A 15,595-nucleotide genomic window follows, 5' to 3' on the forward strand; every position below is an offset into this window, starting at 1 on the left:
TTGTCCCTAACTAATAAGCTTGTTGTGGAGACAGAATTGGTTTTAGTTGCTGTCGGAATTTCCTCTAATAGAGAACGTCACACGTCACGCCAAAAGTGTGGTCCTGGACCACGAAGTAAGTAAACCAAGATCTTCTCTATCTCTCTCTTTCTCATCTCTCTCTTTCATGGCTGTTACTGGCTTCTCTCTCTGATTTTCTCGAAGTTACACGATGAGTCTCGTGGTTGGTCAGTCGCCGCGTTTAACTCTAACCGGCGACGGCGTTTCCTTACGCAATTCGAGAAGAAACGGTGAAAAATCCAAACTTTTCTTGGTGAATCAAAGGAGATCAACGCGTGCTGCTCTTGTTCAAGCTAAGCCCAGAGAAGACGGAGTGGTGGCAAGCTCTTCCCCCTCCTCAAAACCGCCGGTTATCCAATACCGACGAGCTGATCTCGCGGATGATCTTCAAGCGGAGGCACGAGCCTTAAGTCGTGCCGTTGATGCCTCTGTTTATTCCCCGGAGCTAATCGCCAAGAAACATGGCTCTCAGCCTCTCAAGGTTAATAATAGCTCTTTCCTGAGTTCGTATTCTCTGTAAAGTTTTCAACTTTGAACATAGAGAGATGATTATTATGCAAAAACCAGGCTTTGCGGAGAAGTCTGGAGATATTGTCAGCTTTAGCTGGCTTCGCGCTGAAGTTAGGGATTGATCAAAGGCAAGGGAAGCTAGAGGTGAACATGAAGAAGAGAGCTGGTGAGCTCCGAAGGATCTTCACTCGTCTGGGGCCCACTTTCGTTAAGTTGGGTCAAGGTTTATCCACCCGACCCGACCTCTGTCCACCTGATTACCTCGAAGAACTTGCTGAGCTTCAGGTTCTTCACCTCTCTTCTTGATTTACTCATATATATATATATATATAGGAGAACATCTCTTTCTCTCTCTATCTCTCTAACTTTGTCTATCTCTTTTGAGTGCCTAAGTAGGATGCTTTGCCAACCTTCCCTGACGCAGAAGCCTTTGCTTGCATCGAAAGAGAGTTAGACTCATCTCTAGAATCCATCTTCTCCTCTGTATCCCCTGAGCCGATCGCAGCAGCTAGTCTCGGCCAGGTTTACAAAGCTCACCTCAGGTACTCAGGCCAAGTTGTCGCTGTCAAAGTCCAACGCCCCGGGATCGAAGAAGCCATCGGTCTCGACTTCTACCTCATCAGAGGAGTTGGCAAACTCATAAACAAGTACGCAGACTTCATCACCACCGACGTCCTCGCCCTCATCGACGAGTTCGCCTCCAGAGTCTACCAGGAGCTCAACTACGTCCAAGAAGCGCAGAACGCTAGGAGGTTCAAGAAGCTCTACGCTGATAAAGCTGATGTTCTTGTCCCTGACATCTTCTGGGACTACACGAGCCGCAAGGTGCTGACGATGGAGTGGGTCGAAGGAACTAAACTGAACGAGCAAGTTGCTATCGAGAGCCAAGGCTTGAAGGTTCTTGATCTCGTGAACACAGGGATCCAGTGCAGCTTGAGACAGCTCTTGGAGTATGGTTTCTTCCACGCTGATCCTCACCCTGGTAATCTCTTGGCGACGCCTGATGGGAAGCTAGCCTTTCTAGACTTTGGTATGATGAGCGAGACGCCGGAGGAAGCTAGGTACGCTATCATAGGCCACGTTGTTCATTTGGTCAACCGAGATTACGAAGCCATGGCGCGTGATTACTACGCTTTGAAGTTCTTGTCCCCTGATGTGGATGTTACTCCCATTGTCCCAGCTCTCAGAGACTTCTTTGACGATGCGCTTACTTATACCGTCAGCGAGCTCAACTTCAAAACGCTGGTTGATGGTTTAGGTGCTGTCTTCTATCAGTATCCGTTTAACGTTCCGCCTTACTATGCGTTGATTCTGAGGTCGCTTACTGTGCTTGAAGGCTTGGCGCTCTACGCAGATCCTAACTTCAAAGTGTTGGCTGCTTCTTACCCTTATTTTGCTAAAAGGCTTCTCACTGATCCGAACCCTTATCTGAGAGATGCTCTTATTGAGCTTCTGTTTAAAGATGGGAAGTTTAGGTGGAACAGACTTGAGAACCTTCTGCAACAGGGAAGTAAAGATAGGGATTTCTCGGCGAAAGAGGCTTTACAGCCTGTTTTGAAGCTGCTGCTTGATCCAAACGGCGAAGAGCTTAGACTTTTGGTGATTAAAGAAGCTGTGAGAGTCAGTGAAGCGATTGCGTTAGGGACCGTTGTTGATACGTATAATTCAATGCCTGTGTTTTTGAGATCTCTTGTCTTCAGTGGAAATGGGAATGGTCCTCTTGCGATGAGTGCCGGGGAGATGGAAAGCACGCTTGAGCTTCGGGACCAGGTCTCGAGAATATGGAGCCTTCTTCAGTCTTCGGATAGCTTTGACCCAGCTATTTTGCAGCCAATAGTACAGGTAATAATATATCATTGACATTGTGCACTAACCTGATAACAATGTACTTGATTGATATGTGTGTGATAAGGTAACTCTTGGATTATTGTTGTTGTTGTTGTTGTTAATCAGGTGTTACAGCAACCGGAAGCAAGAAGACTTGGAGGACGTGTTGCAGGAGGTGTAGGGCAACGTCTTGCAGCTAGGTTTCTTCAACAGCTCCTTCGAGCCACAACCCCATCTTCTTCATCACCAATCCCATAGATCATATTTTCTTGTCACCAATGAAAGGATATAGATTGTATATTAACCACAGAATTGCTTCATGTTATAGTAACATAGTATCATTCTTTCTCTTTGTATTTTTACTAGTAAAAGAAAAAACAAATTCAAAGAGCTTATGACAAGAAACACATTTTCAGAGAAAATAAAATTAAAAAAATTAAAGAGCTTGTTACTCATCTTCTTGTTGTTGAAGGTAGGCTTTGCGTGCGTTTATATTGCATGATCCGGCTCTGTTTCTGGCCCAAGCAAGCTGACTCTATTTTCAAAGGTTGACATGTTTAAAGCAAATGAAATCTGATTTGCTTTTGATCTCAAACGATGAATCTCTTATCTGACATGTGTGTATCAACACAATGTCATACACATAAATCACAATCAGATAGGTCAAGGACCAAAAAGAAACTAAGTGTAGTCTATTTTAGGGCCTGACTGTTGTTGCATCCAACCATATTGAAAACAGCTCACACATGTTACTTCACAGGAACTTGGTTCAATACAGTTCGTGTTCATTTCAAAAGGATGACGTGTAATTGCCCCTTATGAAAAAACAAAACGCTCCGGATTGCTTGGTTTGGTTGGCGCCAACTTGGCACATCTGCCCGTTGTTGCTCAGTGCTCGCCGTCAAGAGTCAATTAAGCCACCAATGATTAACAACACTTGTATGACTTATGCTGCAACTATTCCATGATTTTTCTTTTAATTTACATGAAATTATCATATTACTAGGGTCGGACCGCCCTACGGGCGGGATTATAAATAAAAAATAATTAGAATAGCTAGAGTAAAATTCTATTATAAAACTTGATATATAAGTGACAATTAGTCAAATGTTTTGTTGGGTTAAAACTATACTAAATATGGAATGTTTATTACATAATATCATATGACACTATACGGAATGAACCAACAGAATATCTCAAACCATTTTAGGATTTATGTTTGTGGCAACAATTACTTTATGATATGGAAAATGTTTTGCTGCCGCAGTCGAATGTTTATGTTTATGTAAACAATATAAACATAATATCGTCTATAATTGTTGTATTTTAATGTTGATATACCTCCATTTTTAATATGGGATGTTTTATATGATTTTTTCTAAATTATTTTATCTAATTGTGTAAAGTTACTGTAAGTAATTTCATTTTCCAAATTTACATGTTTGTAAATATATATTTATGTTAGTGAAAACACACAAAATCTTTATTTTTGGAAAAAAATATTCATAATACATTTCTTACTTTTAAAAACATTTATGTAGTTTTATATAAAAATATTTCAATTAATAAATGTGATTGGAAATATAAATAGAATGGTGTCCAAGAAAAAGCTCCAACATCTCATTTAAACTCCGACTGTGTATATAATACCTTTGTAATATTATAATACCGTATAATAGATGGGGTTCACTATTATGTTTTTTTTTTTTTACTTTCAGGTTTAGGATATCTGAGAACGTCATTATATATGTTGGTTCCTATGCTTTCTCTAAACAATATTATATTGTGTTTTGTTCCTTGTATAAGGAGGACGCATCATCTGATATAACAAAACTCATGATTTGTTCTTGTTTCCTTCAAAATATAGGAGCAATCATAAGATTCTTAGTTTATTAATAAGTTTTTTTTAATTAATTAGAGAAATTCAAATTTTAACAATCAATGAGATAATTAATATTTGAAAAACTTTAATGTATAAATACTCTTTAGTTTCGACTTTCGAATTAGATTATTTTGGTTAAATGGATATTGATTTGTATTGTGTATTCCTACCAAAAGGTATTTTTGTAGTTGAAAACATATTTCTCTCTTGTGGTCCCTAAACTTCCGTATAATCTTAATTTCATCCTGCGGAACTAAAGATTGTCAGATCGACACCCAGAATTTAAAACTGTAATCTACCCGTAAAGCTTTAAAAACGACGATGTTTAAGAGTCTCCAAACCAATGTTACGGAGAAAACAGAGTACTTCAAAACTTCAAGGTTTCTACTTTCTAGGGCATTCCAGATACTTTTACACTCTCACAAAGCAACAAACTATAACAGAGAGAGAGAGAGAGAGCTTCTGTCATGTCCCCGATCCTAGATAGGATCGGGGGGGACGGGCCATGGTGCGGGGAGACGCACCAGTCAGGTCATTGGACCTTGAGACAAGCGTATCATGGTCCTAAATGAAGGTTAAGGGCATCAGTCAGCTGAGACTTAACCAGGATAGGATGGAAACAAGGTTAAAGGAGTTGAGTGAGTGTTTAGGCAGCTGGATGAGTGTTGGTTTGAGTTCAATCAGCTCGGTTCAGCTGGTATTCAGTTCAATAAGATCTGTTCAGATCACGGGAGCTGGTGGACTAGCTCATTCAGCTGGGAACAGCTGGAGGTCAGCTCAATCCGGTGAACGGTGCGTTCTGGTTCGGATCAGTGTGGACGAGTCTGGGACGGTTACTGGGCGAGCCGATGGTCCGGGTGCGGGACGGTTCGACCAAATTGGTCTTAGGCTTGGGACAGGGAGTGGGCAAGCTTCCAGAGTGTGAGCTAAGGCTCAGGTTTCGTTTGAAAAGGAAGGAAAAAGAAGAATAACCGCCATGGGCAGTTACTTGGTGGCGGTTATGGGAAAAACTGCCCCTTTTGGTACCTTTTTGGTAACTGCTCGTCCAGGCAGTTAGGGGGGAGGTTATGACCGAATTCTTCTTCATTTTTCTGGTCTCTGGTCGAAAATATCATTACAGAAAAGATAGAAAACTCAGACAAACTTCCAGAGAGAAAAGAGAGGCAAACCGACGGTTGGACGATCTGATCCGTGGTGGTTCCTGGTTGTTTCCGGTGGAGTTTGTTTGTGAGATCAAGAGGATGGAAACTAGGCATAAAGACAAGGAGAAGGAGATTGAGAAGGAGAAGGAGACGTCCCCTGGAGATCGTAACCCTAAGGTGAGAAGTGTGGCCAAGAGTAACCGAACGAGACCGCGGATGATGGCCGTGTGAGTCTGGCCGGTTTGGATCGATTGGCCACTCCTTACTCTGACTTCTTCTACTCTGTTTCTTCATATATATTGTACTAGGGATTGTTTTATGATATTACAGGGAAGGATCTATCGATCTTAAGGCCTTGGCCTGATCAAATCCGCATGAAAGCCCCTTGTTCTTGTGTGGGCTGATCATGGCCGAGATCACTATGATTTGAGCCGGTTCTTTTGAATCTGATTATTGGATTATTTTTCTTCTGAATTGTCATGATTTATCATGAATTTTATTTGGTATTTGGATCTCTTTTTAAAGGGGTCAGATTTGACATTTTTGATGATTGTTCTTAACTAGATTGGATCCGACCATGCAATGTGAACTGATTCTTGTTTTGTAATCTAACCTTGTGATTGTGTGTTTGTCTGTGTTTGATCCAGGACCAGAAATGGACCGTGGTACGGGAAAAGCACCATGAGGACCGCGGCCATGGGAAGATGTGTGGTGATTGGGTTGATTCGGAAAATTGTGTAATTATTGTAGCCTATTGTGCAACTTGTGAACTTATGCGATTCTAGTGTGTGATCTATTTATTAGGATGATGAATGATGTATGAACCTTGGTTATTATCTATGAAAAATCTATTTGCCCTAGTCGATGTTGGATGGTTTGAGTGTGAATGTTGGAGCCTCAAAACTCTGAAAAAGACTTAGAATTATTTAACACTTGAACTTGAATATGTAAATGAAACTGGTTGCATTGTTTGGTGAGGCTGCGGTCTGGTTGGATTGGGGAATCCAGGATCGGGTCTTACAGCTTCGATCTTTAGTACGGGAAGAGCTAAGCTTATAGATCGCAATCGGAGAAGATGCAGCTGTACAGTATCCAATCGATGCTCAAGGAAGGCTACAGACACCTCTCTGGCCTAGACAAAGCCGTCATAAAAAACATCAAAGCTTGCAAGGAGCTCTCCACCATAACCTGCACTTCTCTCTGTCCCAATGGTTCGTTAATCGCTTCCTTGATTCATTTTTATTGGGATCCGCGAGTATGTTTCTCCGATATAATTAGAATCTATAATGCTTGATCTGCTTACGGTTTAGTGAGTAATGTAAATCTGATAGGCCCTTTTTTGTTTGTTAGGATTGAACAAAATGGTTATAAACCATTCAGATAAGCTCTTTGTAACCAACGACGCTGCGGCCATTGTGAATGAGCTCGAGATTCAGCACCCTGCTGCGAAGATTCTTGTTTTAGCTGCCAAGGCGCAGCAGGAGGAGATCGGAGATGGAACTAACCTCACCATCTCTTTTGCGGGAGAGCTTTTACAAAATGCGGACTGCAGAGGAGCTTGTCAGGATGGGGTTGCATCCGAGTGAGATCATTAGTGGATATAACAAAGCAATCATTAAGGTTTGTTGAGTTTGTGACTTACCTGAATCACTATTGGTGGTTTTGTTTTGGCTTAAGGAGTGTATGAATGCAGGTTGTTGAGGTTCTTGAAGAATTGGTTGAGAGTGGTTCTGAGAGGTTGGATGTGCGTAGCAAAGGTGAAGTTGTTTCTAGAATGAGAGATGCTGTTGCTAGCAAGCAGTTTGGTCAAGAGGAGATTATTTGTTCCTTAGTATAATGTGAGTGTTTCTGTTTCATTGTTGGTTGGTTACTCATGTTTATTGGAGGTTTTGCTTTTAGTTGATTAGTTTACTTGTTCTTGTTTTTTTTTTATTCAGGCATGTATTCAAGTATGCCCAAAGAATCCAACCAATTTTAATGTGGATAACGTCCGTGTTGCCAAGTTTCTTGCAGGAGGATTGCACAACTCTTGCATTGTCCGTGGCATGGTCTTGGAAAGCGATGCTGTTGGGAGCATAAAGCGAATGGTAAAAGCAAAGGTGAGATCGTTTTCTTTTGTTTGTACTTTGCTGTCCATGTTTTAGTTGTTTTCATCTAATTTATGCGCTTAGGAATTATAGCTTTATGCTTATTTCGTTCTTGGTTTTGATATCTGAATGTTCACAAACCCTTTTTATACTTTCTTCAGGTTGTTGTATTTGCTGGGGGCGTTGACACTACAGAAACAGAAACAAAAGGAATTGTCTTGATCCATAGTGTCGAGCAGGTTAGTTTCTTAACCGTTTGATTTCAGTGTGATAGGGTCAAAAAGCTGAGGTTTATCTGTATTCTTAAGCATGGTTGTGGGTTTCAACGGACTTGCGTAATGTCTCCAGATTTCTTCGCCGGGATTGAAGATTCAAACAGTGACGCTTAACGTCGATTGAACATCTCGAAGCTCCATTGTTGGCATCTCGAATCTCCATCGTTGCTTCCGTAGATGGAAGAAGAACATGAAAGTCATGAACCCTAGAATTGTGTATCGATTTTGGGAGAAGACGATAATCATCACTCACTGTGGGTTTCACGATAAAAATGCAAAAGCCCAGAAATTGTTAACTGTGGCCCAAAGGAATCACGTAAATGAAACGCACAGTATTTAGGAGAAGAACATGTGTCGCATCCAGAGCAATCAGGGCAATCAACTTAGTGACGTGGCATCACAGGAGAGAGACAAACATTTCTTTATAGATGTTTATTGTATAACCATCTGATCCAATAATTTACCTGAAACTAAACTGTGAACAACTACAACAAACAAACACACACACATTAAATACATGTTTGATTTTTATGTGCTTAAGTTGTATGAACCTAGTCTATTTTTGTAATTCCTCACGCCAGAGAGTTACTGTTCTGACGCCTTTCAGATATTGTTCTTTAAAATATTACTCCCTCCATTTTTTTAATATAAGTCGTTTTAGAATTGTGCACATAGATTAAGAAAATATTATTTTTTATATTTTCTAAACAAAAACATCATTAATTTACATTAGAAAACTGAAAACGTCATATAATTTAGAACCTAAAATTTTTTATAAAACGACTTATATTAAAAAACGGAGGGAGTAAAATAGTTTTTAGAAAATGGATACTAGGCTTACAAGCTAATATGAGCGTATAACTTTTAAAACTACGTAACAATTTTTTTGATAACTAAAACTACGTAACACTTAACTTTAAGAAATTTGAATTCTTTAACAAAAAAAAAAATGTAACACTTGGCCATAATGGGGATTATAAAATATCAATATATAAATTTCAGAACATGTTGGTATCTATCAGTATGATTAAACCATGCATTAATAATGGTTTACTGCAAGACGTCTTCGTGAAGGCAACGGCACATCTCAATATATAAGATAATTATAACTTAACATTGGGCAACAAAAAACTTGCAAGTTTCATAAGTTGTTACGAAGAGATGAATTACCGTGAGAATCCAATGTTTTTACGTGTTTCATGTATGTTACATGGAATTTATGAATTCAAAGTTACCACAATATCATATTTTTCGTAATGTTTATGTAAGAGAAAAAGAGAGAAGAGGATCACTTTTGGCACGAATCTCAGGACGAGACAGTTAAGTCAAACAAGGGACCTTGAATTGTGGATTTGGTGCTGGACCATCACGTGCTTCTCTCCACGGCCTTTCAGGATTCTGCTTCTTCATCCGCACGTGCCGACGCTCTTCTCCTACGTGCCGTTTCCTCTATCATCTTCTTCTCTTTTGTGTTCTAATTCTTCTTAATTGTTCATTTTTGTCAAAGGCTCAAAGTCTTCATATGTATTCGTTTGTATATTGACCTTTTTTCTTCAACATGGACGATTTCTTTATCAGGAAATCATATTCACAATTGACTAGATCTTCCATAGGGCTATAGCTTTTTTTTATCACACTTATATGTACATGATTCTTTGATGGAAAGTGGGGTCTGGCATATAAAAACGTGAATAATATAAATTTTATATTCCAACTGTGAACCAATATAAGAAACTCGTGTAACATAAATGCTAAGAAATAACCAACACGTCAGTAAAAATGCACCATATTATTCGCTCAATCATATAGTAAAGCTATCATTTAATCTCACGATTTAAATTAATTTGGTAATAAGGGAACATATTTGAGCTAACGTTTATGTTAGTTGTACTAATTTTATAAACAAATACTAGTAGCATTTTAAGACTTGGTTAACCAAATTTTGATGAAACTGCACTGAAATTGATGCAATAAAAAAATAAATGGGAGCATAATTCAAGGTACGATACATCATTTGTATTCGCAACATTTGACTGCAAAGGGTATAGAAGCTTCAATTCTTGTTTTGTTTTGTCCTTGGGATGCAAAATCAGATTTTCTATTATACTGTAATATTTACCGTGTATTTTATTACTAGTATTTTGTATTTATTAATCGGATTCTACTTGTTTTCAAAGCAATTTAGCCAGTCTTATAAAGAATAGCTGTTATCGATGGTGATCAAGATTAATCCTCCTAAGCATATTCACGCCACACACGAAAACAATAAATAGTGTATTTCTCTAGTATATATATACAGTGAAACCTCTATAAATTAATAATGTTAGGACTAAACCAAAACTATAATTTTTTTATTAATTTATAGAGATATTAATTTATCGATATACTAATTGAACCAAAAACTCGATTTGAGACTATAAAATTATATTATTTTATAGAGATTTTTAGTGTATATTAATTTATAGAATATTAATTTAAATAGGTTATACTGTATATCTCATTTATAAACATATTTTATACATGTACATGTATATACTTATACATTTGATTAGTAAAAAAATAAAAATTAAAGAATATATATATTTGTACGAGTAGATACAATATTGATTGGAAAATTTTAGCCAAAAAAGAAGAAGACAAGAATTTGATTGGGAAATGAAATCAACTGTTAAAGAAAAAGTAGACTAGACAATGTTAAAGTTAAATAAGATGTGCGAATGGAAAATTGATTTATAACATATAATACCACAAAACAATTCAATATGGAATCTGTAAGATTATTTGCTCACAAGAAATTACATTTTCTAGAGATGAAACCTATTTTTAGATGTATATATAGATTGACATTTATAACAAGAAACTGTTATAATAATTGCTGATACAATAAAGTAGTTATCATATATTTCTGTGACCAGCATTGGTATATTAAATTGAATACAAATAATGGTGGCACTAATCCATAGAAACCTCTCATCTCTCACTCTCTCTATCTCAAAGAAGATGCTGGGTAAGATATCTCTCTATTAAGAAAGAAAGAAAGAGAGATATAGAAACCCTAACATCGTGCCCTTGAAGCTAAGATATCTTCAGTTTTGTAGAAATTCATTGTGCTTGCTTATTTGCCTTCTCTCTTTCATTGTCTTCTACCTCTTGCCTCTAACAGAAGCAATACTTTCCGGCCTCCAAGGTTCGTTTTCTTTCCTCTTCCATTATATCTTTCATTGTTGTCATCATCATCATTTTCATATACATATATATACACGCACTCACCAGTACATATATATGTGTAGTTTTCACTTCAAGTATCTCTCTATTTTCACTTCTTTTCTTTGATTACTCAAAAGCATGACTAAGTCTATGTCATCAGAACTTTCTTGTTCAAGAAGAGAGACTGTTCGGTTTTCAACAAACGTCATATTAATTTCTTTTGGGATATTCAAGTTATTTTCGTGCATACCTATGTAAGAAAGATTCGGCTTCTGTTAGTGGAAAATGTTGCTTGTTCTTTATGAATATGTGCATGCATGATGAACTAGGGTTTTTTTTATCTGAAAAATGCACGCCCTGACAACTTCTTAGACTGATTGGTGACAAACCCATTCTTTCTTCATCTATGTTTGCTTACATTTGATGTATGTTTTTGTTACTGGTTATATACAATTGATTAGGGAAAAGGACTAAAAGGAAGTATTTGATTTGCTTAGAGAAGAGAACCAGATAATGGAGATAGGCTCGTCGTCCACGGTGGCCGGAGGAGGACAGCTCTCGGTGCCTCCAGGTTTTCGGTTTCATCCAACAGAGGAGGAGCTTCTATATTATTACCTCAAGAAGAAGGTTTCTTATGAACCAATTGATTTAGATGTGATTAGAGAAGTTGATCTCAACAAGCTTTAACCTTGGGAACTTAAAGGTAAAACTTCCAATCCACTTATAATTAAACTCTTTTAGTCCTTAATAACTACAAATATCACCACCTAATCCACACACTTAATGACATATTATTTATCATTTACCAGTACTATATATAGACTACCACGATTAACATTAGTTTTCTAATTAACTTAATTGTATTATACGGGGAATTATGGTGTTGCTCTGCACAAAACTACAAGTTAGATGTCAAAGGACAAATACATAGATCGGGTAATATTGTCTAGGGTTTTGTCTGGGTCTCCATGGAAACATGTATCTACTTATATAATGACTTATAAGTTTTATCACTTCTCATCCTGATCAATTATTTTCCAGTTTTTATGGATCCACGAAGCTTTATACGCGTGTACATCAAGAAAGAGACAAAGTTGTCTATTTACGCATGTCTTTTAGATTAGTAACAGAAGACAAAGTATAATGTCTTGTAGTATATGACTAGGAATATTGACGTAATATTATTATGTACTGTGCCCTCAAAATAAGCCAATGGTATTTCAAATTGCAGACATATAACAAACCCGTCGCCGTAAGCTAAATTAATTTTGGTATTTTCTTACATTTTATAAATATTAAACTTTGTGTTTTTTTGTAACTATGTAGAGAAATGCAGGATCGGGTCGGGTCCTCAAAACGAGTGGTACTTCTTTAGCCACAAGGACAAGAAGTATCCGACTGGGACCCGAACAAACCGGGCCACTGCAGCCGGGTTCTGGAAGGCTACTGGTAGAGACAAATCCATACATCTAAACAGCTCCAAGAAGATTGGACTTCGTAAGACTCTTGTCTTCTACACTGGTCGTGCTCCTCATGGCCACAAAACTGAATGGATCATGCATGAATATCGCCTAGATGATACCGAAAACGAAATACAGGTACGTTAATATATCATATTGCATTTTTGTAGAGAAATAGCCTAAATTAGAACCAAAACATCTTATTATTTCTCTTTTTTTGGTTAAAAACATCTTATTATTTCAAAATTAGCATACAAGAGAGAAAATAAAAGGGCAATTCTCTCCAATAGATTTTTTTCAAGTTTTTGTCAAAAAATAGACCTCAAAAAGTAAAACGACCAAAATAGTATTTTTTATTTTGAAAATTTTAATTTTTTTTTTAAAAAAAAAATTGAAATCCTATCTCCAAAACCCAACTCCACAACTCTAAACCCTAAACTCCACCCCTTAACTCTAAACCCTAATGTCTAGATTAATTAACCCTATGGGTATAAGTGTATATTTACTTATTTTGATAAAACATTTAAATCTATTTTGGTCATTTTTATTTTTAAGGTCTATATTTGTGACAAAAAAATTTTTAGTCTATTTTAGGAAATTTCTCAAAATAAAATGGTAAAATAACATTAATTAAAAGTTAAAAAGACATTTTATTTTATATTTGGGTTTGGATTTAATGATTAGAGTTTGAAGTTTACTATTTAGTGGATGGGTTACGATAATGGTTTAGAGTTTGGAATAATTTAGTCATTTTACTTTTTAAGTAGTGCTAATTTAATCATAATATTTTTTTTTGTTATCTTGGTCATTTGCCATTTTTTATAAATTAAATACAGAGACCATATGCTGCATAATGTGAACTAACTATGTGTAATTTGTAGGAAGATGGATGGGTTGTATGCAGAGTGTTCAAGAAGAAGAATCATTTCAGAGGATTTCACCAAGAACCAGATCAAGATCATCATCACGATCACCAATACATAAGCACCAACAATGATGATCATCAGCAGCAGCATCACAATGAGTCCAATCCAAACAATCATTCTTCTTTGATCTCACATTCTCTGGATCATCATCAGAATCATCATCACATGGGAAGACAGATCCACATGCCATTACATGAGTTTGCAAACACTTTAAGTCATGGGTCTATGCATCTCCCTCAGCTCTTTAGCCCTGACTCGGCCCAACCGTTTGTGTCGTCAATCAACACAACAGACATTGAATGCTCACAGAATCTACTGAGGCTGACTTCTAACAACAACTATGGTGGAGACTGGTCGTTTCTTGACAAGCTTCTGACTACAACCAACATGAATCACCAACACCAACAGCAACAGCAAGTGCAGAACCATCAAGCAAAATGTTTTGGTGATTCGAGTAACAACGACCAGGCTGTTACTCATGACAATGGTGGTTCTTCTTCATCTCCAAATAATCAAAGGTTCCCGTTTCACTATCTGGGAAACAATGCTAATCTTCTCAAGTTCCCAAAGTAAACTAATCAAGTTTGATCAGTCTCATGTTTTCAATTTTACTCTCTTCTTTAAGCTGTGGAAGTTGTCACAGAAACAAAGTACCTGCTGTTCTTGAAATAAGTTTTTGTTCTTTCTATAATTATGTCTTTCATTATTGATCTCCTGTTCTGTCTCTCCGAGGATTAGTACCGCGTCATCAGACTCATCACAAAAGTACATGTTCGATACTTTTTGCACCATCACAAAAATAGTTTCCACTATACATGTTCAACACTTTTTTTGCACCATCACAAAAATAGTTTCCACTATACATGTTCAATACTTTTTTCTTTACGTTTTCAAAAATAGTCTGAGAAAATGTATATATGTCAATTATGAAAATATTTATTATTATTATTTTGTGTGTTTTAAATAATCTTGACGGCATGCGTTGAAAAAATGTGTTTAGTTTTTTCTTTTTCTTTCTGACGGTGTGTTTTGCTGGTCCAAACACAAAAGAAATCAAATCGTTTAGAAGCGGTGGCCGACCAAATTACTTTACTTGTATTATATCATAAAAGTAACAATGGAAGTAATTATCTTGCGATTGCATGCATACATGTATACTTGTATGTTACCCTTACCAGTCCATTCAACTATAATTTTCCATTAATATTCAAAAAAGTAAGACATATTTATAATTTTCTCAAAAAATGCAATAAGAATCGAGTTCAGATGCAAGATATATATATATACATCATACATATATATTATATATACATACATATATATTTGTTTTGATTGTCAACCAAACTTTTTTTTTGTCACATTTTTTTGTCAACCAAACCTATATTTATTTTCTCATGAGACTTCTTCCAAGTTCTAAAAGAAACATTTTTAGCATTCAAAACAAAATACACGGTTTTTTCAAAAAAAAAAACAAAACAAAATACACGGTGAACCGACTACAGTTTGTTTTATATATGGTGGGCCCAATCATTGCCGCCCCACATTGGCATAAGGCGCTTTTGAGTTTTGAAGCTTAAGTGTCCACCACAAAGCCTCTAATAAAATAAACCATTTAGAGTTGCCTTTTCTGTTAATTGTTTTGGAATGTTAATATTATGGAATCAACAAACGTTATTACTTAATATTTACTTTGGAATGAGATGAGAAGGAGTTAAAATGATTCTTTCAGGTTAAAAGTCAACCTTCTTTTATGTTGTTGTTGCCAATAGTGATTTTGAATCTTGGCCATGTTCTTTATATGATCTCTGCTGATTTAGGAGATTGGTATTTAATGCAAACTCTATATACAGAAGATTAATAAAGGTCCGACCGTCCGGGGCTCAGTCTGAGATTCAAGACTGATTGTTTAATAAGCTACGTCTCATCCTATTTACTTGGACCATGCTGAAAATTTCTTGAAAACTTTTTTTCTGTACTCTGCATAATTGTTTAATAAATCGCTCTATCCGAGACTTAAAACTTGGATTTCCTGTAATCCGGAAAAAATTGCATAGTTTGGGATTCGAACACCAAACCCAGATGTATAAGCCTTTAAACCTTAACCAGTAGGGTACGGTGGTTCTACGGATTAAGCTAATTAACATAACTAATCTTGGTGAAGAAGGTCAACTAAACGAACAAATTAGTAATTTCTGAAACTTTTGAGGGTACTTTCACAA

General features: G+C 36.7%; 2 protein-coding genes and 1 pseudogene across 2 annotated transcripts; all 3 read left to right on the forward strand.

The window, feature by feature from the left end:
- The first annotated feature begins 49 nt into the window (after positions 1 to 49).
- On the forward strand, positions 50 to 2,753 carry LOC106406101 (protein ACTIVITY OF BC1 COMPLEX KINASE 3, chloroplastic). Its single transcript, XM_013846692.3, has 4 exons — positions 50 to 541; positions 628 to 855; positions 967 to 2,412; positions 2,524 to 2,753. Exons 1-4 carry the CDS (start codon positions 212 to 214, stop codon positions 2,653 to 2,655), a joined length of 2,136 nt encoding a protein of 711 aa, XP_013702146.1. The 5' UTR covers positions 50 to 211; the 3' UTR covers positions 2,656 to 2,753.
- Positions 2,754 to 6,039: 3,286 nt separating this feature from the next.
- LOC106405639 lies at positions 6,040 to 14,315 on the forward strand (annotated as a pseudogene).
- Positions 6,497 to 7,897, forward strand: LOC106403826 (T-complex protein 1 subunit theta-like). Its single transcript, XM_048759831.1, has 6 exons — positions 6,497 to 6,632; positions 6,772 to 6,992; positions 7,115 to 7,252; positions 7,359 to 7,520; positions 7,670 to 7,747; positions 7,817 to 7,897. Exons 1-6 carry the CDS (start codon positions 6,497 to 6,499, stop codon positions 7,895 to 7,897), a joined length of 816 nt encoding a protein of 271 aa, XP_048615788.1.
- Positions 14,316 to 15,595: the final 1,280 nt, after the last annotated feature.

This window comes from Brassica napus, chromosome C6, assembly GCF_020379485.1.
Source record: "Brassica napus cultivar Da-Ae chromosome C6, Da-Ae, whole genome shotgun sequence".
NCBI classification, from domain to species: domain Eukaryota; kingdom Viridiplantae; phylum Streptophyta; class Magnoliopsida; order Brassicales; family Brassicaceae; genus Brassica; species Brassica napus.

What these genes read in the sequence shown, in the direction of transcription:
- LOC106406101 (XM_013846692.3), top strand. Translation starts at nt 212, where the DNA reads ATGAGTCTCGTGGTTGGTCAGTCGCCGCGTTTAACTCTAACCGGCGAC. An exon ending in ATGGCTCTCAGCCTCTCAAG is followed by an intron (nt 542 to 627) that starts GTTAATAATAGC and finishes TGCAAAAACCAG; the next exon opens with GCTTTGCGGAGAAGTCTGGA. An exon ending in TTTTGCAGCCAATAGTACAG is followed by an intron (nt 2,413 to 2,523) that starts GTAATAATATAT and finishes GTTGTTAATCAG; the next exon opens with GTGTTACAGCAACCGGAAGC.
- LOC106403826 (XM_048759831.1), top strand. Translation starts at nt 6,497, where the DNA reads ATGCAGCTGTACAGTATCCAATCGATGCTCAAGGAAGGCTACAGACAC. An exon ending in GAGGAGCTTGTCAGGATGGG is followed by an intron (nt 6,993 to 7,114) that starts GTTGCATCCGAG and finishes GTATGAATGCAG; the next exon opens with GTTGTTGAGGTTCTTGAAGA. An exon ending in AGCGAATGGTAAAAGCAAAG is followed by an intron (nt 7,521 to 7,669) that starts GTGAGATCGTTT and finishes TACTTTCTTCAG; the next exon opens with GTTGTTGTATTTGCTGGGGG.